The sequence below is a fragment of the Oncorhynchus tshawytscha genome, linkage group LG12 (assembly GCF_018296145.1).
Source record: "Oncorhynchus tshawytscha isolate Ot180627B linkage group LG12, Otsh_v2.0, whole genome shotgun sequence".
NCBI classification, from domain to species: Eukaryota; Metazoa; Chordata; class Actinopteri; order Salmoniformes; family Salmonidae; genus Oncorhynchus; species Oncorhynchus tshawytscha.
Genome location: NC_056440.1, coordinates 27711310 through 27735811, shown reverse-complemented (window position 1 = coordinate 27735811; position 24502 = coordinate 27711310). Strand labels below are relative to the sequence as shown.

Sequence of the window (24502 nt, the reverse complement as noted above, 5' to 3'; positions counted from 1 at the left end):
GAGAGGTGAGATGGAGGTGGTGGAGCAGGTGATAGAGTGATTGGCGTCTGATATACAGCATGTCTGCAGGCTGTCCTTGTGTTGACTGATGAGAGCAACTCTTAATCACATAGATCTCATATTTATTAACAGTATACCTTCTGATAGGCCAGACAGCAGCTTCACAACTACCCCCAGAAAGGATGGAATGATGAAAGAGCGAGGGATGGAGGACAGAGACAGGCAGATGGGGAATATTTACTGCCCAAATTGATGGGAAGCAGATAGATTAGTATGGTGATTAATATGTCTCTGTGGGCCTGTGTTTACAACACTGTTTGTGTACCCTGCTGTATACTATTGTCCCACTCTGCTGCAGCAGCCTCCACTGTCTGCACTAGCTGATGATTGAAAGATTGATGGAGAAAAGCGGGAGGGAGGGATGGAGAGAGCGAGAGAGCTTAGGCACCGTCTTAGTATAACATTGTAAATGAAGACTATCACACTGTCAATGAGATTCCTGAACAAGCACACATGCAGAAACTCAATAAAATGTATTTATAAAGCCCTTTTTACATCAGCAGATGTTACAAAGTGCTATACAGAAACCCAGCCTAAAACCACAAACAGCAAGTAACAGTGGCTAGGAAAAACTCCCTAGAAAGGCAGGAACCTAGGAAGAAACCTAGAGAGGAACCAGGCTTTGAGGGGTGGCCAGTCCTCTTCTGGCTGTGTCGGGTGGTGATAAGAGTACATGGCCATATAAGGCCAGATTGTTTTTCAAGATGTTCAAACTTCATAGATGACCAGCAGGGTCAAATAATAATCACAGTGGTTGTAGAGAGTATAACAGATCAGTATGTCAGGAGTAAATGTCAGATGGCTTTTCGTAGCCGAGCATTCAGAGGTCGAGACAAAGGGGCGGTAAGAGAGAGAGATAGTCAAAAACAGTAGGTCCAGGACAAGGTAGTACGTCCGGTGAACAGGAAAAGGTTCTCTAGCTGCAGGCAGAACAGTTGAAACTGGAGGAGCAGCACAACCAGGTGGACTGGGAACAGCCAGGAGTCATCAGGCCAGCTAAGGGGGGGAAGAGAGAGAATTAGAGGGAGCTTACAATTCACACAGAACAACAGAGAATTACACTAGATATAACAGACTGACCCTAGCCCCCCAGCACACAGACCATTGTAGCATAGATACTGGAGACTGAGACACAGGTGTGTCGGGGGACACTGTGGCCCCGTCCGATGATAGTCCCAGACAGGGTCAACCAGGCAGGATATAACCCTATCCACTTTGCCAAAGAACAGACCCCACACCACTAGAGGGATATCAACAGACCACCAACTCACTACACAGAGACAGGGCTGAGTATAGCCCAGGAAGATCTCCTCTACCGCACAAGTCCGAGGGGGGCGCAAAACCAGACAGGAAGATCATGTCTGTGACTCAACCCACTCAAGTGACGCATCCCTCATAGGGACGGCAACAAAGAGCACTAGTAAGCCAGTGACTCAGCCCCCGTAATAGCATCAGAGGCAGAGAGTCCCAGTGGCGAGAGGGGAGCCGGCTAGAAGAGACAGCAAGGGTGGTTCGTCGCTCCAGTGCCTTGCAGTTCACCGTCGCACCCCTGGGCTAGACTACATTCAATCATAGGACCTACTGAAGAGATGAGTCTTCAGTAAAGACTTAAAGGTCGAGACCGAGTCTGCGTCTCACATGGATAGGCAGATCATTCCATAGAAATGGAGCTCTATAGGAGAAAGCCCAGCCACTAGCCGTTTGCTTAGAAATTCTAGGGACAATAAGGAGGCCTTCATCTTGTGACCGTAGTGTGCGTGTTGGTATGTACGGCAGGACCAAATCGGAAAGATGGGTAGGAGGAAGCCTATGTAATGCTTTGTAGGTTAGCAGTAAAACCTTGAAATCAGCCCTAGCCTTAACAGGAAGCCAGTGTAGGGAGGCTAGCACTGGAGTAATATGATAAGATTTTTTGGTTCTAGTTAAGATTCTAGCAGCCGTCTTTAGCACTAACTGAAGTTTATTTAGTGCTTTATCCGGGTAGCCAGAAAGTAGAGCATTGCAGTAGTCTAACCTAGAAGTGACAAAAGCATGAATGAATTTGTCTGCATTATTTTTGGACAAAAAGTTAGATTTTTGCAATGGTACAAAGATAGAAAAGGCTGTCCTTGAAATATTCTTGATATGTTCGTCAACCATCAAGATTAATTGTCAGATCCAACAGCATATCTCTTTATTTCTTGGGATCTAGAACTAGCATCTATTTTGTCCGAGTTTAAAAGTAAAACATTTGCCGCCATACACTTCCTTATGTCTGAAACACAGGCTTTTAGGGGGAGGCAATTTTGGGGCTTCACCATGTTTCATCGAAACGTACAGCTGTGTGTCGTCAACATAGCAATGAAAGTTGACATTGTGTTTCCGAATGACACCACCAAGAGGTAGAATATATAGTGAAAACAATAGTAGTCCTAAAATAGAACCTTGAGGAAAGCCGAAACTTACAATTGATTTGTCGGAGGACAAACCATCCACAGAGACGAACTGATATCTTTCCGACAGATAAGATCTATACCAGGCAAGAACTTGTCCATGTAGACTAATTAGGGTTATTAATCTCTCCAAAAGAATGTGGTGATTAGTGGTGTCAAAAGCAGCACTAAGGTCTAGGCGCACGAGGACAGATGCAGAGCCTCGGTCTGATGCCATTTAAAGGTAATTTACCACCTTCACGAGTGCAGTCTCAGTGCTATGATGGGGTCTAAGACCAGACTGAAGCATTTTGTATACATCATTTGTCTTCAGGAAGGCAGTGAGTTGCTGTGCAACTGCTTTTTCTTTTTTTTAGAGGAATGAGAGATTCGATATCGGCCGATAGTTTTTTTTACATTTTCCAGATCAAGGTTTGGCTTTTTCAAGAGAGGCTTTATTACTGCCACTTTTAGTGAGTTTGCTACACATCCGGTGGATAGAGAGCCGTTTATTATGTTCAACATAGGAGGGCCAAGCACAGGAAGTAGCTCTTTCAGCAGTTTAGTTGGAATAGGGTCCAGTATGCAGCTTGACAGTTTAGAGGCCATGACTATTTTCATGAATGTGTCGAGACACAGGATTAAAAAATGTGTGTCTCCATTGCTCCTAGGTCCTGGCATTTTGGATTGTTGTTATTCTCCTCAATTAGGTTGGAAAAATAGATTCTCACACACTCACTCACTCACACACTCACACACTCACTCACTCACTCACTCACTCACTCACTCACTCACTCACTCACTCACTCACTCACTCACTCACTCACTCACTTACTCACTCACTCACTCACACACACACATAAAGCCAGTTAGCAATGGAGGCCTGTACCCCTCTCAAGGCCTGTACATCTGGACATGCCAGGCTAGCTGTCCTGAAGCCTCAGAATGCCGAAGCCCGTTTCTGACTGTGTCAAAGAATGGAGTGGAGTCAGTCACTTAATAAACAGGTTGAGTGAATTATGGCCAGGCGGGCTGCTTGGACCGGACTCTCCCCTGAATGCATCACCATGTCTCTCAGACTCACTTATTCTGCAGAGAGGCTCGTTCAGACAGATCTGCAGCTCATACCCTTGCAGAACAGAGACACAGGGAGTGACTAACCACTCCACGAGGCTGCCATACAATAATAGTACCCAGCACAGGCCACTATAGTGTACTGTAATGGGGCTGTGTGTTAGCTGGCCCGGCCCAGTTGGTGCAGTGCAAGTTAGCCAGCCTGTGTGTTTTATTACCAGACTGGAGCAGATTGAAGTGACAGAACATTATTATAACAGGACATGGCCAGCATAGATTGGCATCCCTGATGGCAGTGCAGCACAATCTCTCCCCTTTCAATATCATCTCGTTTTCCCTGCTTTCTCTCACACATATACACTGAGTGTACAAATAATGCTCTCTCCATGACAGACGACCAAGTGAATGCTTTATCCCTTTTTGATGTCACCTCTTCATCTACACTGAAGTGGATTTAAAGGGAGGAGACAGATTAAAGAAGGATTTTTAAGCATTGAGACAATTGAAAGATGGATTGTGTGCCATTCAGAGGGTGAATGGGCAAGACAAAATATAAGTGCCTTTGAACGAGGTATAGTAGGTGTCAGGCCCAACGCTTCGACTGTGTCAAGAACTGCAACGCTGCTGGGTTTCACACTCAACAGTTTCCCGTGTGTATCAAAGGACATCCAGCCAACTTGAGAAAACCGTGGGAAGCATTGGAGTCAACATGGGCCAGAATCCCTGTGGAACACTTTCCATGCCCCGACGAATTGAGGCTCTTCTCAGGACAAAAGAGGGTGCAACTCAATATTAGGAAGGTGTTCTTAATGTTTTGTACACTCTATACACACAGTATTCATACACACTAACACACTCATTCCATAAGTTTCACGCTCCCCCTTCGCACAGCACCACACAGCCAGGAGAGACAGAGGGGGAGGAGAGCTCAATGGCCATGACTCATTCTGTGCTTTAGCCAGCTCTCTGATGCCCCTCTCACACAAACGCTCTTCACACAAACGCTCTCCCCCCTCCATTATATTTCTCTCCATCTCGCCACTCAAAAAGACTAATGGGTCGCTAGTCTTGGTCTGAAGGTGCTGCCATTGCTCTGAAATGCTATGGTCACAGTGTTACACGGGTCCATTTTGTCTTTACCTCTCTACAGGCAAATCTCTCACCCGGTTGGTGTGATTGGGGCACAGTAGCTTACAGTATGTATAGTGCAGTTAGATTAACAATAATGTAAGCTTTCTGCCAACATCAGATAAGTCTACGTCCTGGGAAATTGTCTTGTTACTTACAACTGCATGCTAATCGCATTAGCCTACTTTCTCTTTACTCAGTACTTTGTTGAAGCACATTTTTCTTCATGGGTATGACGCTAGAAGCTTGGCACACCTGTATTTGGAGAGTTTCTCCCATTCTTCTCTGCAGATCCTTTCAAGCTCTGTCAGGTTGGATGGGGAGCGTCGCTGCACAGCTATTTTCAGGTCTCTCCAGAGATGTTCGATTGAGTTCCAGTCCGGGCTCTGACTGAGCCACCAAGGACATTCAGAGACTTGTCCTGAAGCCACTCCTGCGTTGTCTTGGCTGTGTGCTTAGGGTCGTTGTCCTGTTGGAAGGTGAATCATCGCTCCAGTCTGAGGTCCTGAGTGCTCTGGAGCAGGTTTTCATCAAGGATCTCTGTATCTCTGTGCTCCGTTCATCTTTCCCTCAACCCTGACTAGTCTCCCAGTCCCTGTCGCTGAAAAACATCCCCACAGCATTATGCTGCCACCACCATGCTTCACCGTAGGGATGGTGCCAGGTTTCCTCCAGACGTGACGTTTGGCATTCAGTCCAAAGTATTGGTTTCATCAGACCAGAGAATCTTGTTACTCATGGTCTGAGAGTCTTTAGATGCCTTTAGACAAACTACAAGCTGGCTGTCATGTGCCTTTTACTGAGGAATGGCTTCCGTCTGGCCACAACCATAAAGGCCTGAATGGTGGCGCGCTGCAGAGATGGTTGTCCTTCTGGAAGGTTCTCCCATCTCCACAGAGGAACTCTGGAGCTCTGTCAGAGTGACCATCAGGTTCTTGGTCACCTCCCTGACCAAGGCCCTTCTCCCCGGTTGCTCAGTTTGGCTGGGCGGCCAGCTCTAGGAAGAGTCTTGGTGGTTCCAAACTTCTTCCATTTAAGAATGATGGAGGCCATTGTGTTCTTGGGGACCTTCAATGCTGCAGACATTTTTCGGTAACCTTCCCCAGATCTGTGCCTCGACACAATCCTGTCTCAGAGCTCTACGGTCAATTCCTTTGACCTCATGGCTTGGTTTTTGCTCTGAATTGCACTGTTAACTGTTGGACCTTATATAGACAGGTGTGTCTCTTTCCAAATCATGTCCAATCAATTGAATTTACCACAGGTGGACAACAATCAAGTTGTAGATACATCAAGGATGATCAATGGAAACAGGATGCACCGGAGTTCAATTTCGAGTCTCATTGCAAAGGTTCAAAAATGTGCAAAGAAAAAAAAAGAAAAGGTTTAGCTATGATATTATGGGCAGATTTCAGATTGTTGAGGGGGAATGTAAAAATATATATTTTAGAATAAGGGTGTAACGTAACAAAATGTGGAAAATGTCAAGAGGTCTGAGTACTTTCCCGAATGCATTGTATGATGAGGCTGTCCAAGAATCTGGTTTATGTGTGTGCGCATGCGTTCGTGCAACTAGAAAAACATGGTGACTCACCCTACTTGAAGAGAAACTCCAATGCCATCCTCCCTTCTTTCATGTTGACGAACCGGTCTTTCACTCTTTCATACAGTACATGCTTTTAAAATGTATCCCGTCCTAATAGGGCTCTAGGCTACCTGGCTAAAATGCTTGCTAGCTAGCCTAACTTCCATTCATGGGCGTTAGCTAGTTAACATTAGCCTTCTACATCTAGCTACATATTGAACTTCCATCCTCTCAGGCCAGGGGCACAACAATGTATGAAATAATGGTTGGATCAGAATCGTCATTATAATCATTGGCCAGTACAGAGAATTAAGTAAAATCACAAGTCCAATCCATATGTCCATCCATGGCTAATTTAGGAAAGGGACAATTTCAGCTACTTTCTGTCAATGATGTAAGCTCTCAATGGGATTTGAACCGCACTTCTTAACACCCGCCCGCTTAACCCAGAAGCCAGCCGCGCCAATGTGTCGGAGGAAACACCGTGGACAACGCTGGGTCAATTGTGCGCCGCCCCAGTCACGGCCGGTTATGACACAGCCTGGGATGTGGCGCCTGTAGTGACGCCACAAGCACTGCGATGCAATGACTTAGACTGCTGTTCCACTCGGAAGGCCAGTTTTGTAAATACTTTTGTCAAGGAGGCCAGACCCTTGCTGGCTTCCCTTGTCTTTAATGTAACGGGCAGCAACAATGTCATACTCGTTTGGAATTGACAGCATCAGATAGATAGTCTACATGTAGAGACAACATGTAGAGAGACAGAGGGGCGCTGTTTCACTCACTCGGATGCTTTCGCCTGTGAGATACATTCAGTCTCTTGTGAAATGTAGGAAAATTAAATGAATGTTTTTTTCTTGGCATGCATGAATACACACCACTGGAAATAGCGTTCATTGTGTCAGCCGTCATCTGAGCATTGTAGAGGCATCGGTTCGGCTCCACCCTCATCGGTTCGGCTCTGAGCTCTCCTTTTGAGCAGTGCAGTGGCTCGTTAGAGTGAATCAATACAGGTGTGCCAGTCCAGGGCAACGCCCATCTCCAAGGAGACCAGCCAAGGGGGTGGGACTAAATGAATCAATTAGGGGAAACACACAGAGGAGAGAGAGGCACAGCAAACCAACAAAAACATGCACAGGCAACAATAAAGCACACAGTTACAAAACAAATGTCCACTGCAACTCAAATAAACACCATATTCACAAATGAAGAGCTGGTTCTGTAAAAAGTGAATAATAGCCGACTGGGACCTGCGATTTGTGTGTGTAACACGCCCGTTCTAAACCCTCTCTGGAGTGGTGCTGAGGCTGCAGGCCAATAATACACTTCCCCACGCAGCCACCAGACGGCTGGAGCGGTGCTGAGGCTGCAGGCCAATAATACACTTCCCCACGCAGCCACCAGACGGCTGGAGCGGTGCTGAGGCTGCAGGCCAATAATACACTTCCCCACGCAGCCACCAGACGGCTGGAGCGGTGCTGAGGCTGCAGGCCAATAATACACTTCCCCACGCAGCCACCAGACGGCTGGAGCGGTGCTGAGGCTGCAGGCCAATAATACACTTCCCCACGCAGCCACCAGACGGCTGGAGCGGTGCTGAGGCTGCAGGCCAATAATACACTTCCCCACGCAGCCACCAGACGGCTGGAGCGGTGCTGAGGCTGCAGGCCAAAAATACACTTCCCCACGCAGCCACCAGACGGCTGGAGCGGTGCTGAGGCTGCGGGCCAATAATACACTTCCCCACGCAGCCACCAGACGGCTGGAGCTCCAGTGCTGTGGTCTACATTACAGTATCATCGCTACACAGGCGCATGCCAGGGAGATGTGCATTATCTCTGTGGAAGCTTTGATCTGGATCAGATGGTGTCAGTTAGTCTTCTACTGTAGCAGCCCTTCAGTTTAGTTGATTTTAGCTACATCGTAGTCATTTGGCAGACACTCAAGTCTAGATGCACTATACTGTGTGTGCGTGCCTGCCTGCACACCTGTGTTTGTGCATGCAATAAAGACTCTGTGTGTGTGTGTGTGTGTGTGTGTGTGTGTGTGTGTGTGTGTGTGTGTGTGTGTGTGTGTGTGTGTGTGTGTGTGTGTGTGTGTGTGTGTGTGTGTGTGTGCGTGCGTGCGTGCGTGCGTGTGCGTGTGTGTGTCAACGAAAGTGTGTGACAGAATGACAGGTTAAAAGAGGGGGACTGACGGAGTGTCCATGTTGATGTTGATTCCTCCCCCACATTTTGAAGTCTCCTCAGTGTTTCAGCAAGCATCAGGAAATAGGCAATAAAACCCCACAAAGCGCCCGCCACATGCTGATGGCAGTGGCCCTAAAGAGCAGGGAGAGAGAGTAATTGTCCTGCTCATGAGGGAGGCAAGATGTGAAATCTAGAGGTCACGTCTGTCCCCAACCTAAATCAGCCACACCACAAAACAGGAGAGCACAGTATATCTCAATATATAACCCTGGGCCATACACATTCTGAGTAGTGGGTCGTACCTCTCTCTGTCCCTCTAGGCCTAGTCTTGAGCTCATGTGTGGGCCAGACAGACTGTTTGGTAAGGTATGACTATAGGAGACAGACTGTTTGGTAAAAGTATGACTATAGGAGACAAGACAGACTGTTTGGTAAAAGTATGACTATAGGAGGCCAGACGGACTGTTTGGTAAAGTATGACTATAGGAGGCCAGACAGACTGTTTGGTAAAGTATGACTATAGGAGGCCAGACAGACTGTTTGGTAAAAGTATGACTATAGGAGGCCAGACAGACTGTTTGGTAAAGTATGACTATAGGATACAAGACCGACTGTTTGGTAAAGTATGACTATAGGAGGCCAGACAGACTGTTTGGTAAAAGTATGACTATGGGAGACCAGACAGACTGTTTGGTAAAGTATGACTACAGGAGACAAGACAGACTGTTTGGTAAAGTATGACTATAGGAGGCCAGACAGACTGTTTGGTAAAGTATGACTATAGGAGGCCAGACAGACTGCTTGGTAAAGTATGACTATAGGAGGTCAGACAGACTGCTTGGTAAAAGTATGAGAATCAGTATCAGAATGGTGCTGTTTTAGAAGTCTCTGTAACAGGAAACATCATTGGCTCTTGAAAGATACCAGACTGGTTCCATCATTATGTACGTCTGGAATCTGAAGGGCTCTTATCAGTCTGTTATTCCTGCTAAGTTATCATTCAACTTTAGCTTCCTCAGTGGACTCAGAGCCATGGGATATGATAGAGCAGAGTTTTGTTCGATAATACTAGGATTATGAAAGGGGCCTGTTTTTCCTCTATAGCTGAGGACCACGGGCTAATTTGTCATCTCTTCATGTACATTAGTGTCTCCAGTCCCCTGCTCTGCAGTGGTTGGCACTGGTAACTCTCCCCCACAAACTCACCCGAACACAGGGCTGAGCCAGTCACGTGATATGTTTACCGAGGTCACGGTCCAGTGCTACTGAGTGGTGTATAACCCCCTCTCGGGAGGGGCTTTGGTTCCCCTCTCCTCACATCCCCCTCTCCCCACATCCCCTCCCCTCCCCCCTCTCCCCATCCCCCTCTCCTCCCCCCCTCTACATCCCCCTCTCCCCATCCCCTCCCCCCCCCTCTCCCCACATCCCCCTCTCCCCACATCCCCCTCTCCCCACATCCCCCTCTCCCCACATCCCCCTCTCCCCACATCCCCCTCTCCTCACATCCCCCTCTCCTCACATCCCCCTCTCCCCACATCCCCCTCTCCTCACATCCCCCTCTCTCCTCATCCCCCTCTCCCACATCCCCATCTCCCCACATCCCCCTCTCTCCTCACATCCCCCTCTCCCCCCCCATCTCCCTCTCCCCCCATCCCCCTCTCCCCACATCCCCCTCCCTCACATCCCCCTCTCCCCACATCCCCCTCTCCCCACATCCCCCTCTCCCCACATCCCCCTCCCCCACATCCCCCTCTCCCCACATCCCCCTCTCCCCACATCCCCCTCTCCTCACATCCCCCTCTCCTCACATCCCCCTCTCCCACATCCCCCTCTCCCCACATCCCCCTCTCCTCACATCCCCCTCTCCCCATCTCCCCCATCCCCCTCTCTCACATCCCCCTCTCCCCACATCCCCCTCTCCTCCACATCCCCCTCTCCCCACATCCCCCTCTCCTCACATCCCCCTCTCCCCACATCCCCCTCTCCCCACATCCCCTCTCCCCATCCCCCTCCCCCCACATCCCCTCCCCACATCCCCCTCTCCCCACATCCCCCTCTCCCCACATCCCCCTCTCCCCATCCCCCTCTCCCCCACATCCCCCTCTCTCCCACATCCCCCTCTCCCCATCCCCCTCTCCCCACATCCCCCTCTCCCCACATCCCCCTCTCCTCACATCCCCCTCTCTCCCCACATCCCCCTCTCCTCACATCCCCCTCTCCTCACATCCCCCTCTCCCCACATCCCCCTCTCCTCACATCCCTCTCTCCCCACAACCCCCTCTCCCCACATCCCCCTTTCCTCACATCCCCCTCTCCTCACATCCCCCTCTCCCCACATCCCCCTCTCCTCAAATCCCCCTCTCCCCACATCCCCCTCTCCCCACATCCCCCTCTCCTCACATCCCCCTCTCCTCACATCCCCCTCTCCCCACATCCCCCTCTCCCCACATCCCCCTCTCCTCACATCCCCCTCTCCTACAAGCATTTATCTCTCTGCGTGGTTTTGGCAGCGATGTGCTTTTCCCAGCGTTTAGCCAGGAGAGACAGAGAGGAGGAAGAGGGGGAGAAAAGGAGGCCTTTTCAGGCAGGGAATGACGGACGCTTTATTAAAAAAGGCAGGGCCCTTTGAGAGGCTGGCCTCCCCCCGCCCCGTGCGTCTGGTCCATTGTCATGGGGTAGTGGCAACGTAAATGGCCCCCCCACTGGGCGCTTTGTCACTGTAAGTCATTCCACAGACTGGAACAGACCCGCTCACTGAGCACAGGAATTCTCCACCCAAAACACAACGCCTGTCTGTAAATGGCAGGCTGAGAAAAAAAAAGATTGTCTGGCTGTCACAAAAAAAGGCAGGAGGGACAGAGAGATGTGGGAAGACATGTAGCTAAGGAGGGATAGCAGAAAAGAAGGGATCAACACACACTCTACACTCTCTCTTTCACCCCGAGGGATCAATCTCGAGGTGAAAGAGAGAGAGCTGGGGGACATCAAAAGAAGTGAAAAGTAAAGAGAGAGAACGAGGGGGGGAGCTGGTGGAGAGAGAGGAAGACAGTAAATGGAAAGTGTCATGGAGGAGAGAAGATGAAGAAAGAGAGAAAAGGAAATAGACAAATGAGTGAAAGAGAGACAGGGAGAGGTAGTGGGCGAGGCAACACAGCGTGAGATTGAGGGGAGTGTGTGTTCAATGTGTGTCTTTAGATACAGGCAGCATTCCTCTAGAGATAAACACCCCCTCCCCTCCCACACTGGACGGGCCCTGTGCACTCAAGTGTGTGTGTCTGCGTGTGTGTGTTTAGGTAGGACATGGTCTCAGTGCCCAGTCCCAGCAAACACTCTCGGGGGGCAAGGAAACAACAGTGGAGTGTGTGTGTAAGAGAGAGAGAGCGAGAGCGAGAGAGAGAGAGAGAGAGAGAGAGAGAGAGAGAGAGAGAAGAGAGAGAGAGAGAGAGAGAGAGAGAGAGAGAAGAGAGAGAGAGAGAGAGAGAGAGAGAGAGAGAGAGAGAGGGAGAGAGAGAGAGAGAGAGAGAGAGAGAGAGAGAGAGAGAGAAAAGCAGAGAGAGGGAGTGGAGGGCCAGCAAGCATGCCGGCCAAGCTCATCACCTGTGGAGTGAGTAGAAACTGGATTGTGTTCCATAACTGTCTCCTTATTATTCCTTTATCACTGTAATATCTTCACTCTCTCCTTCACTCTATTCCTCATGCTACTGTCTCTCTGACAGTCTGTATTCATCATGCTACTGTCTCTCTGACAGTCTGTATTCATCATGCTACTGTCTCTCTGACAGTCTGTATTAATCATGCTACTGTCTCTCTGACAGTCTGTATTCATCATGCTACTGTCTCTCTGACAATCTGTATTAATCATGCTACTGTCTCTCTGACAGTCTGTATTAATCATGCTACTGTCTCTCTGACAGTCTGTATTCATCATGCTACTGTCTCTCTGACAGTCTGTATTCCTCATGCTACTGTCTCTCTGACAGTCTGTATTCCTCATGCTACTGTCTCTCTGACAGTCTGTATTCATCATGCTACTGTCTCTCTGACAGTCTGTATTCATCATGCTACTGTCTCTCTGACAATCTGTATTAATCATGCTACTGTCTCTCTGACAGTCTGTATTAATCATGCTACTGTCTCTCTGACAGTCTGTATTCATCATGCTACTGTCTCTCTGACAGTCTGTATTCCTCATGCTACTGTCTCTCTGACAGTCTGTATTCATCATGCTACTGTCTCTCTGACAGTCTGTATTCCTCATGCTACTGTCTCTCTGACAGTCTGTATTCCTCATGCTACTGTCTCTCTGACAGTCTGTATTCCTCATGCTACTGTCTCTCTGACAGTCTGTATTCATCATGCTACTGTCTCTCTGACAGTCTGTATTCATCATGCTACTGTCTCTCTGACAGTCTGTATTCATCATGCTACTGTCTCTCTGTCAGTCTGTATTCATCATGCTACTGTCTCTCTGACAGTCTGTATTCATCATGCTACTGTCTCTCTGACAGTCTGTATTCATCATGCTACTGTCTATCTGACAATCTGTATTAATCATGCTACTGTCTCTCTGACAGTCTGTTTGTGGCTTTATCTGTTTGCTCTGTTTAGCAGTCTTGTTTCTGTATACTACAGTTTAACCATGTTGTGGTCTTAGATCACTTTCTTAGAACTTCCGTTACCTTTCCGTTACCTTTCCGTTACCTTTCCTGGTGATTTCTAACTGACCCAACTGTCAATTTCCCCTGTCTGTCCACCTAAATCATTTTACTACACAGTTATTAAACCATCCTTTTATTTTGATCATCTCTCTATTTTGAATCAATGAACGGATGCAACTCCAACCCTTCTAATATATTAATCTTCAGTTACAGTATAATTCACTTAGATCAGCTCATCTTTACTTTCCTTCATCTTCATGCAGCTAAGATTCTCTCTTCATGAACTATTTGGAGACCTCTTCCTCGCTTCCCTCTCTCTATGTGGTCTTCCCTTCATTAATGAATCTGTCCATGTCTCTGTCTGTCACAGAGAGAAAGAGAGTGAAGGATAGAGGACAAGGAGATGATGAGTAGAGGGCTATTTGAGACAGTGTAAACACAGTTGTCTATTCCATATTGATGCTTCCTGATGACATTTGTCTCATATTAAACAGATTCATCTTTTAGTTCATTTGTATTTTAGTTGCCTTCAATAGAATAGAACAATAGTGACAGAATGTTGACTGAATCTTTTTTTAACTTTAAACTCTCTCAAAACAGAACTTCTGGCTGTTCATGTTTTGTCCATTACATTCATTTGACTTGGTGTCCCATAGCAACTACAGACCTAGGGGAGAGAGTCTAGCTAGTCGTTTGGGATACATTTTAGGGAGTAACGGTGCATGTGTGTCTGTGAGATTGTGTGTGAGACGTGCGTGTGTGTGATGGCTGTGTGTCCTGTTCTGTAGTCTTCTTTGAATCTTGTTATGACTTAGTTTAGTGCTCTGTTCTGTTATGTTGTGGAATGTCTGTTGTGGGTGGGTGGTAAGTAAGCTGATGATCAGTACACTTATCTCTTATTAGCTACATCATTTTATCTCGACTTCACTGAAGCTCCTGCTAATTTAGGTAGTATGAAGATTAAAAGACACACAGCAGACATCTACGATATTTTGTCTGTATACTGTATAGACAGAGGACTGCTGATTCAACACTTAGGTTTAGAGGGGGATTTTGGCTACAGCAAAGACGCTCAGCAGCAGACATCATCTGGTTAAGCATGACGTGAAAGGCCAGATGATGCAACCTTAAAGATATGTAACATTCAAAATACAGAAATCATCCCCTTATGATGCATTTTGCAAAATCTAATTTTTAAAATGTATTTTATTTATTTCACCTTTATTTAACCAGGTAGGCTAGTTGAGAACAAGTTCTCATTTACAACTGCGACCTGGCCAAGATAAAGCATAGCAGTGTGAACAGACAACAACACAGAGTTACACATGGAGTAAACAATAAATAAGTCAATAACACAGTAGAAAAAAAGAAAAAAAGAGTCTATATACATTATGTGCAAAAGGCATGAGGAGGTAGACGAATAATTACAATTTAGCAGATTAACACTGGAGTGATAAATGATCAGATGGTCATGTGCAGGTAGAGATACTGGTGTGCAAAAGAGCAGAAAAGTAAATAAATAAAAACAGTATGGGGATGAGGTAGGTAAATTGGGTGGGCTATTTACCGATGGACTATGTACAGCTGCAGCGATCGGTTAGCTGCTCAGATAGCAGATGTTTAAAGTTGGTGAGGGAGATAAAAGTCTCCAACTTCAGCGATTTTTGCAATTTGTTCCAGTCACAGGCAGCAGAGAACTGGAAGGAAAGGCGGCCAAATGAGGTGTTGGCTTTAGGGATGATCAGTGAGATACACCTGCTGGAGCGCGTGCTATGGGTGGGTGTTGCCATCGTGACCAGTGAACTGAGATAAGGCGGAGCTTTACCTAGCATGGACTTGTAGATGACCTGGAGCCAGTGGGTCTGGCGACGAATATGTAGCGAGGACCAGTCGACTAGAGCATACAGGTCGCAGTGGTGGGTGGTATAAGGTGCTTTAGTAACCAAACGGATGGCACTGTGATAAACAGCATCCAGTTTGCTGAGTAGAGTATTGGAAGCTATTTTGTAGATGACATAGCCGAAGTCGAGGATCGGTAGGAGAGTCAGTTTTACTAGGGTAAGTTTGGCGGCGTGAGTGAAGGAGGCTTTGTTGCAGAATAGAAAGCCGACTCTAGATTTGATTTTCGATTGGAGATGTTTGATATGAGTTTGGAAGGAGAGTTTACAGTCTAGCCAGACACCTAGGTACTTATAGATGTCCACATATTCTAGGTCGGAACCATGCAGGGTGGTGATGCTGGTGGGGCGTGCTGGTGCAGGCAGCGAATGGTTGAAAAGCATGCATTTGGTTTTACTAGCGTTTAAGAGCAGTTGGAGGCCACGGAAGGAGTGTTGCATGGCATTGAAGCTCGTTTGGAGGTTAGATAGCACAGTGTCCAAGGAAGGGCCAGAAGTATACAGAATGGTGTCGTCTGCGTAGAGGTGGATCAGGGAATCGCCCGCAGCAAGAGCAACATCATTGATGTATACAGAGAAAAGAGTCGGCCCGAGAATTGAACCCTGTGGCACCCCCATAGAGACTGCCAGAGGAACGGACAACATGCCCTCCGATTTGACACACTGAACTCTGTCTGCAAAGTAGTTGGTGAACCAGGCAAGGCAGTCATTAGAAAAACCGAGGCTACTGAGTCTGCCGATAAGAATATGGTGATTGACAGAGTCGAAAGCCTTGGCCAGGTCGATGAAGACGGCTACACAGTACTGCCTTTTATCGATGGCAGTTATGATATCGTTTAGTACCTTGAGCGTGGCTGAGGTGCACCCGTGACCGGCTTGGAAACCAGATTGCACAGCGGAGAAAGTAAGGTGGGATTCGAGATGGTCAGTGATCTGTTTATTGACTAGGCTTTCGAATACCTTAGATAGGCAGGGCAGGATGGATATAGGTCTGTAACAGTTTGGGTCCAGGGTGTCTCCCCCTTTGAAGAGGGGGATGACTGAGGCAGATTTCCAGTCCTTGGGGATCTCAGGCGATATGAAAGAGAGGTTGAACAGGCTGGTAATAGGGGTTGCGACAATGGCGGCGGATAGTTTCAGAAATAGAGGGCCCAGATTGTCAAGACCAGCTAATTTGTACGGGTCCAGGTTGCTGCGTTTTGCATTACTGGATGCAAAATGCATCATACGAGAAGATTTCTGTATTTTGAATGTTACATATCTTGAAAACTTGATTGCTGACAAGCAAAACATTTTGGGACTATGTCAACAATGGACAACTGAAACAAATACCAAAATATTGGTTAGTAGTGGAATGTTCCATTAAGAAATGTTAAATTCACCTATGTGTGGGCATTATTGATAGTTGTGAGGATGGGCTAAACATTTTGTACTGTTACAATTACTGTATCTGATAAGGTTGCAATTCTCACTTCCCCCTTGCTCTCTGTCTTGTCCTCTGTCTCTTTTTATCACACGCACACGCACACACACACACACACACACACACACACACACACACACACACACACACACACACACACACACACACACACACACACACACACACACACAGAGCTCAATGCTGCAGCCATATTTAATTGTCAGTATAGAGTCACACTCAGTGATAGTCAGATCAAAGCTGTAGATCCGCTGGCTGTGCTTCTGTTTGATATTTCATAGATGACAGCTCAGACTCCCTCTGAGTTCTCTACACAGCTCACTCAATCACCCACTCTCTTCTGCTCAGACTCTAAAAGTGTAACCCCACAGTGACTACTTAGCTATTTAGTTGTTAACCTAATTACAAAGTCTATTGTAAACATGGGACTTATTAGCAGTCTCTAGTTAATTCTCTATACTTGCATCTTTGTTACCAAAAGTAATGATAGCGTAACTACGCAGTAGTACACAGGCTACATGATTATCGTCACTTTCTACCATTCTTTCTCACGCTCTGTAAACAGTCCCCTCTCTACTTCTATGGTTCCCCCTCCCTCCATCTTTCCACAAAAGATCTCAAAAACCATGACAATCTCATCCACTGCTGAGGGGTCCAGATAGAGGGGTGAGTCAAAGAGAAAGACAGACACACAGGAACACAGAAATAGAAAGAAAGATAGAAAGCGTGAGAAAGTAAACAGTCAAAAGGAGAGGGAAATATAGGCTTCTGATCAGTGTGTATAGCTGAAGCAGACAGACAGACAGACAGACAGACAGACAGACAGACAGACAGACAGACAGACAGACAGACAGACAGACAGACAGACAGACAGACAGACAGACAGACAGACAGACAGACAGACAGACAGACAGACAGACAGACAGACAGACAGACAGACAGACAGAGACACACAGACACAGACACAGACACAGACACAGACACAGACACAGACACAGACACAGACACAGACAGACAGACTGTGTTGAGTGAGTGGTTGTAATTGCTTGACCAGGCTGGTTCCTGTAAGTGTGTCCAGAGTAGAGTCCCTGGGGGTCTCTGTCTGACTGGCTCCTCCTCACCACAACACCACCACCCTGACCGGAAACAACGCGTTCACTCTGCAGCTAGCTAGCTAAAACACTGAGAGATGGAGGGATGGAGAAAGGTGAAAGATGCTAAGAAAATCAATTTCCTGAACAAATGCAAGTCAGCAGAAAAGGGAAACGGAATAGCTGCTTAAGACGTCTCTGCAGGAATTTCCACACCCATTTAGTTATGTTGTAGCCCTAGATACCATGCTGTAGCCATACTATATGGGCAGGATACTATCTCGTCATAAACTGCACGTAACACCCCTTATTGGAACCTTTCTGCTGGGTCCACAAATAGCTGAGGTGTCATCTAAAATATTTATGATTTGCACCTGGTGCCCCTTTGCACCTCTGCAAAGTCTTAGTGTGCCATTTGCTTATGGAGAGGGGATTGTGTGTGTTATAAACATAAAATCAAATCAGAGTGTATTTGTCACGTACGCTGGATATACAGTGCCTTGCGAAAGTATTCGGCCCCCTTGAACTTTGCGACCTTTTGCCACATTTCAGGCTTCAAACATAAAGATATAAAACTGTATTTTTTTGTGAAGAATCAACAACAAGTGGGACACAATCATGAAGTGGAACGACATTTATTGGATATTTCAAACTTTTTTAACAAATCAAAAACTGAAAAATTGGGCGTGCAAAATTATTCAGCCCCCTTAAAAGTTAATACTTTGTAGCGCCACCTTTTGCTGCGATTACAGCTGTAAGTCGCTTGGGGTATGTCTCTATCAGTTTTGCACATCGAGAGACTGACATTTTTTCCCATTCCTCCTTGCAAAACAGCTCGAGCTCAGTGAGGTTGGATGGAGAGCATTTGTGAACAGCAGTTTTCAGTTCTTTCCACAGATTCTCGATTGGATTCAGGTCTGGACTTTGACTTGGCCATTCTAACACCTGGATATGTTTATTTTTGAACCATTCCATTGTAGATTTTGCTTTATGTTTTGGATCATTGTCTTGTTGGAAGGCAAATCTCTGTCCCAGTCTCAGGTCTTTTGCAGACTCCATCAGGTTTTCTTCCAGAATGGTCCTGTATTTGGCTCCACCCATCTTCCCATCAATTTTAACCATCTTCCCTGTCCCTGCTGAAGAAAAGCAGGCCCAAACCATGATGCTGCCACCACCATGTTTGACAGTGTGGATGGTGTGTTCAGGGTGATGAGCTGTGTTGCTTTTACGCCAAACATAACGTTTTGCATTGTTGCCAAAAAGTTCAATTTTGGTTTCATCTGACCAGAGCACCTTCTTCCACATGTTTGGTGTGTCTCCCAGGTGGCTTGTGGCAAACTTTAAATGACACTTTTTATGGATATCTTTAAGAAATGGCTTTCTTCTTGCCACTCTTCCATAAAGGCCAGATTTGTGCAATACACGACTGATTGTTGTCCTATGGACAGAGTCTCCCACCTCAGCTGTAGATCTCTTCAGTTCATCCAGAGTGATCATGGGCCTCTTGGCTGCATCTCTGATCAGTCTTCTCCTTGTATGAGCTGAAAGTTTAGAGGGACGGCCAGGTCTTGGTAGATTTGCAGTGGTCTGATACTCCTTCCATTTCAATATTATCGCTTGCACAGTGCTCCTTGGGATGTTTAAAGCTTGGGAAATCTTTTTGTATCCAAATCCGGCTTTAAACTTCTTCACAACAGTATCTCGGACCTGCCTGGTGTGTTCCTTGTTCTTCATGATGCTCACTGCGCCTTTAACGGACCTCTGAGACTATCACAGTGCAGGTGCATTTATACGGAGACTTGATTACACACAGGTGGATTGTATTTATCATCATTAGTCATTTAGGTCAACATTGGATCATTCAGAGATCCTCACTGAACTTCTGGAGAGAGTTTGCTGCACTGAAAGTAAAGGGGCTGAATAATTTTGCACGCCCAATTTTTCAGTTTTTGATTTGTTAAAAAAGTTTGAAATATCCAATAAATGTCATTCCACTTCATGATTGTGTCCCACTTGTTGTTGATTCTTCACAAAAAAATACAGTTTTATATCTTTATGTTTGAAGCCTGAAATGTGGCAAAAGGTCGCAAAGTTCAAGGGGGCCGAATACTTTCGCAAGGCACTGTACAACAGGTGTAGTAGACCTTACAGTGAAATGCTTACTTACAGGCTCTAACCAATAGTGCAAAAAAGGTATTAAGTGAAAAATAGGTAAGTAAAGAAATAAAACAACAGAAAAAAGACAGGCTATATACGTACAGTAGCGAGGCTATAAAAGTAGCGAGGCTACATACAGACGTTCATGCATTCATTCTCAAGAATGCATCTATCACAGTGTTGACAGCGATCTGTGTACTTCAGGCTATGCATAGTGCAGACTCAGCACTGGTTTCTGCATCCGTTTCATTGCAGGTTAATGGTTAGCTGCCTGGGTCAGCCTCACACACAGGTCCATAGGGACCAGAGGAGAGGGTTACCTTAAAATCAATGGCCCATTCCTGTGATACTCCCTGGGAGAGCAAGAGCCTGAAACCAGGCAGCTCCATGCCTCCATGCACTGTTCCTCCTTTCCTATCCCAGCCACAACCTCACATGGTCCTGTCATTCAGGGCTTAAAGTAGAACCGTCACTGTTTAAAGCATGTCATCAAACACACACAGAGGCATTTGTGCTTTGGTTATCCCCTGGTCTCTGTCAGGTTTCACACCTACTTAGACACTGAGAGACAGTTATCCCTTACTGTTGACACTACTGAATGGGACTCATGAGACACAAACACACACTCACATACATGCACGCACACACACACACGCACCCACACACACACACACACGTGTGCGCACACACACACTGAATCTCTTACAGACAAACACACACTCACACACCGACTGTGTCACACTGCTGCAGTACACCAGCTAGAAGGTGATGTCATCATGTCTGCCGCAGCACCAGCATGAGAGAGGGGGAGAGAGAGAGAGAGAGAGAGAGAGAGAGAGAGAGAGAGAGAGAGCGCATTGAGAGGAGAGGGAAAATGGAGGAGGGAAAAGAGGAGAGGGATTGAACAAGGATTATATGAGACAGGGATGAACAAAGGAAAAGGAAGTAAAGCAGGGTAGAATTAGTCAAATGTGATAAGGGAAGAATGTGAGGATTGAAGAGAAAGAGACAGAGGTACAGTGGACAGACCCTGAGGACAATGGGATACCCCATAGCGCTTCAGTGTGATGTGATGCTAATGATGACACACTGCAGCTTATTGTCTCTCCTTCCATACAGTGCAGTAACAGTAGAGGGTGATTTATGATGTGGTTCCACTAACCCCAGCCAGCCCTGCCACACAGCACTGTCCTCTCTCTGGGGCTTCTAGGACCTAGACCCACATCCATCTCCATCACACTGGGTTAGTTAAGATTAGCATGAGGATTTACAAGGCATGAGAGGATTTCAGGCTTCTGCGTATGTGTGTTTGTATTATGGTTTGTGTGTCAGAGAGAGGGGATAGGGATAGACAGGCTAGTGAGCCAGTGAAAGTGTGCATGTTTACACTGAGAGTGGGGTGACTCTGCGTCAGCCTGGCATGCAGAGTTCGGGTGTGGCCTACAAAGTGCCCCTTCTACCCTTATCTGACTGCACCACACACTTACCTCGCACATTAGTATAGACTGAACTCACACCAACATAAACACACTGTACTGAACATTACAAATGTGCATAATTTTATCCAAAGATCATCATTGACATTGCATGGTTCTCCAAGTTATTGAACTGAAAAAGTAAGGCTACTGTTAGTGCTCTGTCCAGTCTGTCCACTGCAGGGATAGGTCATGTCAGACTTCTGCACTCTCCCTGTGCTAAAATGACCCTCTGAGATCTGAACTTTGGCTGACCTATGCACTCCTTGTAGGAGTGCATTTCAACAGTGTGTGTGTGTGTGTGTGTGTGTGTGTGTGTGTGTGTGTGTGTGTGTGTGTGTGTGTGTGTGTGTGTGTGTGTGTGTGTGTGTGTGTGTGTGTGAGTGAGTGTGCGTGCGTGGACATTAAGCATCTTTTAACACATCACCTACTCTTGCCCTTAACAGGTACATAATTTCCCCACTACTTCTCTTCTCTGTAATGCAGTGCTGGTCAGGTCTTGATCTCCCTCTAGCTCCAGGACAGGTGGAACTGCAGGCCCAGGGTTGGGGTGGGCTAGGGGCTAGTGGGGGCTGGCTAAGGGGTGCAGTAGGGGTGGTCAGAGATTGGGTGGTGGTAAGCCAACTACGGAGGCCTCAGTGGGGGTCACCATGGTGTTACCATGCCACCTCATACTGGTTATCCACATATACTCTCCTGCTTGGCCTGTGTGTGTATGTGTGTGTGTGTGTGTGTGTGTGTGTGTGTGTGTGTGTGTGTGTGTGTGTGTGTGTGTGTGTGTGTGTGTGTGTGTGTGTGTGTGTGTGTGTGTGTGTGTGTGTGTGTGTCATCAGCTGTCTTTGCTTGAACTGTGGAGAAAATATTTTCTCTGAGTCACCATGGCAGTGACTGCACACACAATCAACTAGAAAAGACAACCTGATTACACTCTGACCAGCTGCGCACAGTCTTTGGTGGAATGTGAAGCACCCTATGCATTGTGTGTGGGCAGTATCTATTTGAGGCTAAGTAGGTTTCTAGACATCTGTATGCGCACACACACACACACACACACACACACACACACACACACACACACACACACACACACACACACACACACACACACACACACTGAGTTTCTATTTCTGTCAGGAGGGTACCCCACCACGGTAAGTTTAACTGTTGTAACAGGTGGGTGTGTGTATCTGTGTTTGTGGGTACAACAGGAAGAGTAATTGAGGAGTACTAAGGGGGTCAGTTTGTTGTCGTGAAGCAGGCTGTAGGGAGGGGATTTGGGTGCTATCGCCTTTCTCACAGTGGACGGGTTGGAGAGGCAAAGTATGAGAGGAAAGGAGAGAGGCCATGGCTGACCAGGACAACTCTATCACTGTGAGTAACTGAGGAAGGTCTGCTTGCGCAATCCTAGTGTTGTTGTTCACCTTCTATATCTTAGATAACTAGCTGCTAAGTGCTTGCAAAAAGCTAAGTGCAATTTGGTGTTCACTCCAAGAAGACAGTGTCTCAGCCTTAACTTTCCACATGGGACAGACGTTGATCAAAACAACTTTAAACACAAGAACAGTGTGTGAGGAAGTCTTTACACGTTTTAACATGTGTATGTGCATGTCTGTGTGAGTATGTGTTCAAGGTCTTGTACATGTATAGAGTTTCCAGAGTGACAGTGTGAAGAAAGGCGTTGACAGACAGAGAAAGAGTTAAGTAGTGAGTTTATGAGGTAGTTAAGGAGGTAGTTAAGGAGGTAGTTCAGGAGAGAGTTAAGAAGGTAATTAAGGAGCGAGTTAAGAAGGTAGTTAATTAAGAAGGTAATTCATTAAGGAGAGAGTTAAGAAGAGAGTTAAGGAGGTAGTTAAGGAGAGAAAAGAGAAAGTTAGGAAGGTAGTTAGGGGAGAGTTAACGAGAGAGTTAACCTCACTAGGGTACGTGGGACGCTAGCATCCCACCTGGCCAACATCCAGTGAAATTGCAGAGCGCCATATTCAAAAACATAAAAATTATAAAAATTAATAAAACATATAAGTGTTATACGGTTTAAAGATTAACTTTTTGTTAATCCAACCATGGTGTCAGATTTCAAAAAGGCTTTACGGCGAAAGTATACCATGCGATTATCTGAGAACAGCGCCCAGCAGACAAATCATTACAAACAGTTACCAGCCAAGTAGAGTTGTGACACAAGTCAGAAATAGCGATAAAATGAATCACCTACCTTTGATGATCTTCATATGGTTGCACTCACAAGACTCCCATTTACTCAATAAATGTTTGTTTTGTTCAATAAAGTCCCTGTTTATATCCCAAAAACTTTTTTGTTCTCGAGTTTTGTTCAGTAATCCACAGGCTCAAACGAAGTCACAACAGGCAGACGAAAAATCCAAATAGTCCCCGTAAAGTTCATAGAAACATGTCAAACGTTGTTTATAATCAATCCTAAGGTGGTTTTTAGCCACCCCATTTTTAGCCACCCCATTCACAAAAATGGATTGCTCCTACAGACAGTGAGTCACATGGCCATGGCATGCTATATAAAGCAAGCAGACAGGTATTGAGGCATTTAGTCACGGTTCAATTGAATGTTAGAATAGGCAAAACGAGTGACTTTGTCAGCAGGCAGTCCTGTTGGCGAAAACAGCTCGTTGATGAGAGAGGTAAAAGGAGATGGCAATAATCATGCAAGCTAACAGGCGGGCCACAAACAGACAAATAGAGGTGAAGTACGACAGTGGTGTGCAGAACGATATCTCGGAACGCAAAACTCGGCGATCCTTGTCACGGATCAGCTATACCAGCAGACGACCACACCGGGTCCAATCCTATCAGCTAAAAACAAAAAGTATTGGCTCCAGTGGGCACACAATCACCAACACTGGACAATTGAGTAGTAGAAAACATTGCCTGGAACATGACAGTGAGTTCAGTTTACTTGAGCGGCCTGAGCAGTCCCCAGACCTCAACCCAATGTACTGCCGTCCAATCTGCTGCAACTGCGTGATGTCATCACTTCGACATGGACCAACATCCCTGTGGAAGGTTTCCGGTACCTTGTAGAATGCCCCGAATAATTCAGGCTGTTTTGGAGGCATAGGCAGGTCCAACCCGGTACTAGATGGGTGTACCTGATAAACTGTCAAAGTGTATATATACAAAAGAAAATGTCAAGTGAGAGCCATGAAGTTACCTAAGACTAACTAGCCTACACTTCCCAGAAAGAACTGTAGCTTTTCCTTTAACTAGGGAGCGATGTTAAACAAGATTACATTAACCTTTAGGTGGAAAGTTGGAAACATTGTGACTTTTTCTTGATGAATCTCTCATGGCTGAGAGATACATGGTGA

At 46.4% G+C, this 24502-nt stretch overlaps 1 protein-coding gene across 14 annotated transcripts in view; it reads left to right on the top strand.

The window, feature by feature from the left end:
* ank1a (ankyrin 1, erythrocytic a) overlaps positions 1-24502 on the top strand; it is a 158556-nt gene that overhangs the window by 71236 nt on the left and 62818 nt on the right. The window contains exon 1 of one of the 14 annotated variants that reach the window (XM_042331545.1): positions 11898-12051. The exons of 12 other annotated variants lie outside the window; for them this stretch is intronic. In XM_042331545.1, the coding sequence (XP_042187479.1) occupies positions 12025-12051 (27 nt within the window). In that variant the 5' untranslated portion in view covers positions 11898-12024. Of the gene's footprint in view, positions 1-11897; positions 12052-22338; positions 22539-24502 lie in introns of those variants that run through there. One more of the 14 variants, XM_042331546.1, reaches the window with a different exon arrangement.